This window comes from Austrofundulus limnaeus, unplaced genomic scaffold (assembly GCF_001266775.1).
Source record: "Austrofundulus limnaeus strain Quisiro unplaced genomic scaffold, Austrofundulus_limnaeus-1.0 Scaffold1311, whole genome shotgun sequence".
In the NCBI taxonomy this organism is placed as follows: domain Eukaryota; kingdom Metazoa; phylum Chordata; class Actinopteri; order Cyprinodontiformes; family Rivulidae; genus Austrofundulus; species Austrofundulus limnaeus.
In genome coordinates, this window is record NW_013953713.1 from 92,234 (window position 1) to 94,139 (window position 1,906).

Here is a 1,906-nt window from a genome sequence, read left to right on the forward strand (position 1 = left end):
CTTTAACACTTTTACTCAAGTAATATTCCTAAAGGAGACTTTAACTTTTACCACAGTCAGTTTTTGGTAAAGTACTTGTACTTTTACTGTAGTATCAGTGTGTGGTACTTGATACCACAGTGCTGAAGTAAACATGTAATGTGTTGGTTCTTCAGACCACTCCTCCTCCTGCGTCGTACTGCAGACTGAACCACAACGTTCCGGTCCTCCGCCTGTGGTTCGACGAGGAGGCGGAGCTAAAGCAGGACTTTGGGGTCAGCAGGAGGACTCTGCGGGGTCTGCAGCGGCTCCTGCACCGGGACCAGGACCACGGCTGGGGTCACCAGCTGGAGGTCCTGATCTACGTGTACTGGCTGGCTCACGGGCTGTCCTACCGCTTCGTGTCCCGAGTCTTCAACGTGCCCCGGTCCACGGTCCACCGGGTCATCCACAAGGTGGCCCAGAGCATGTGGCTCCACCTGAACCGGGCCGTCCGGTTCCCGAGGCCCGAGSACCTGCAGGAGTCCGGGCGCAGGTTCGCCGAGCTGTCGGGGAGCGCGGCGTTCRGGGGCGTGGCCGGGGTCCTGGACAGCACCCACATCAGGATCAAAGACCCCCAGCAGCACCGCGGGGACTACCTGAACCGGGCCGGGTTCTGCTCGGTCCACATGCAGGTCATCTGTGGACCCGACGGCAGGTTCTTGGACATCTTCGTGGGTTACCCAGGATCAGTTCCAGAGGCCCAGGTCCTGAGGAGCAGCAGCTTCTACAGAGCCCGAGGCTTCCCCCCACCGGGTCACTTCCTGCTGGGGGGGGACGGGTACCCCTGTCTGGACTCCCCCGTCTGCCTCATCACACCCTACCAGGAGCCCGGACCCCTGCAGGACCGCTTCAACCAGCAGCACCRCAGGGCCCGCAGCGTGACCCGCAGGGCCTTCGGACTGATGAGGACCAGGTGGAGGTCCACCCTCTTCAGGTCCCTGGAGGTCAAACCCACCTTCGCCCCCCAGGTCATCGCCTCCTGTGCTTTTCTGCACAACGTCTGTCAGGACCACCAGGACATGCTGCAGGTGGACCAGGACCACCAGGACCTCCTGGACCCCCCACCTCCTGCTGAGCCCCTCGCAGAGGGCGAGAGTCCAGGAGGACCCACCAGAGACAGACTGGCTGGTCTGAGCGCGCTCAGGGAATAATTCTACTTCCTGTTTGGTTTTTATCAATAAAGTTTTATTTTCTTTCAGAAGCTTCAGTTCATTTTGTTCAACGTTAGTTTCATGAAGGAAAGAACGGGTTTAAACTGGATCAGATCAGGACCAGGTTTCAGGGACCAGGTTTCAGGGACCAGGATCAGATCTTGTCGATCAGCCTCTGGAACAGGTCCAGGAAGCGGTCCACTTTAGCCTCGCTCTCCTCGTGTCTCCTCTGCTCTTTGAGACTCTCCTCCTTCAGGAAGTCCAGGATCGGCTCGCTCCTCCTCACCCTCTTGGTTTTGGGGGATCGGGTCGGGGACTCTGGGGGGGCGGAGGGGGATGCGGTCCCTGAGCTGTTCCCGGCTTCTGGGGGCTCAAAATCCTCCTGGGGGAGCAGAGCGGGTCAGAACCRGTTCTGCAGCTGTTTGAGGACAAATGGAGGTAAAGTTACCGTTTTCAGCTGGAAGCAGGTGTAGTCCGCTTCTGGATCAAAGGAGGCCACGATGACGGGGGGCTCCAGGGCCGGGACCCCCCCCAGAGCCTCCTGCATGTCCTCAAAGAACTGCCAGGTGGCCACCGCCACCCCCCGCCCCCCGGGTCTGGGGGTCCCCAGCTCCTGTAGAACCCAGGCAGAAGACTCGGGTCAGAACCAGCTGAGATTACACGTCAGTTAGGTTAGCTAAACAGGAGCTAAAACTAGCTAAACAGGAGCTAAAACTAGCTAAACAGGAGCTAAA

The 1,906-nt window shown here is 58.9% G+C and overlaps 2 protein-coding genes across 2 annotated transcripts in view; one reads left to right on the top strand and one right to left on the bottom strand.

Moving 5' to 3' along the window:
- Nucleotides 1-155: 155 nt before the first annotated feature.
- LOC106534940 (putative nuclease HARBI1) lies at nt 156-1,222 on the top strand (the record flags this gene model as incomplete). The annotated part of the gene is given in 1 exon segment (XM_014031760.1): nt 156-1,222. A coding segment is annotated over 1 exon segment (1,017 nt), but the record flags the coding sequence as incomplete, so codon positions are not given.
- Nucleotides 1,185-1,906, bottom strand: part of LOC106534941 (uncharacterized) — a gene marked incomplete in the record, with an annotated part of 3,420 nt that continues 2,698 nt past the window's right edge. Inside the window, 2 exon segments of the mRNA XM_014031761.1 lie at nt 1,185-1,554; nt 1,621-1,785. Of these exon segments, the coding sequence (XP_013887215.1) occupies nt 1,327-1,554; nt 1,621-1,785 (393 nt within the window).